The following is a 470-nucleotide window of genomic DNA, read 5'->3' as shown; positions in this document are numbered from 1 at the left end:
CGGCCGTTTTTGTCGATTGGGGCATGCTGGCGCGGTTCTTGTCGCGTGTTGGCGTTTTTAGCCGCTGGAGCTTTGGGTGTGTTCATCTTGCTGAGAATGGCATTAGTATCTTCTTCCATTCGGATGAAGTTATCAGAGCGCGCGATAGCATCTTGGAGTGACGTAGTAGGATTTTCGTATAAGTCCTCTCGGAACTTAGAACGAACCCACAATGTGTTCCGCAGGGCGTCGATGGCGATACCGTCTGGGATTTCAATCCTCGAGACTACGGCTTTGAACTTCTCCATGTAGTCGCGAAGGCTCTGGTCTTTGGTTTGGTTAAGGTTCAACAAGCTAGAGGCGGTAGCGCTGCGCTTGGTGAACATAATGTAAGTCTTGAGGAAAGCTGCAGACAAGTCACGGAAGCTTTCGATGGAGTTTTCCTCTAGCTGTGAGAACCAGGTTAGGGCTTGCTCGTGGAGAGTTTCGAC

The 470-nt window shown here is 50.4% G+C and overlaps 1 protein-coding gene across 1 annotated transcript in view; it reads right to left on the bottom strand.

Moving 5' to 3' along the window:
* Positions 1-287, bottom strand: part of LOC106314824 — a 3,718-nt gene extending 3,431 nt beyond the window's left edge. The window contains exon 1 of the mRNA XM_013752641.1: positions 63-287. Coding sequence (XP_013608095.1) covers positions 63-287 — 225 coding nt within the window. The remainder of the gene's footprint in view (positions 1-62) is intronic.
* Positions 288-470: the final 183 nt, after the last annotated feature.

Source organism: Brassica oleracea, chromosome C9 (genome assembly GCF_000695525.1).
Source record: "Brassica oleracea var. oleracea cultivar TO1000 chromosome C9, BOL, whole genome shotgun sequence".
In the NCBI taxonomy this organism is placed as follows: domain Eukaryota; kingdom Viridiplantae; phylum Streptophyta; class Magnoliopsida; order Brassicales; family Brassicaceae; genus Brassica; species Brassica oleracea.
The sequence above is the reverse complement of the archived record's forward strand: the minus strand, read 5'-3'. Positions and strand labels throughout refer to the sequence as shown.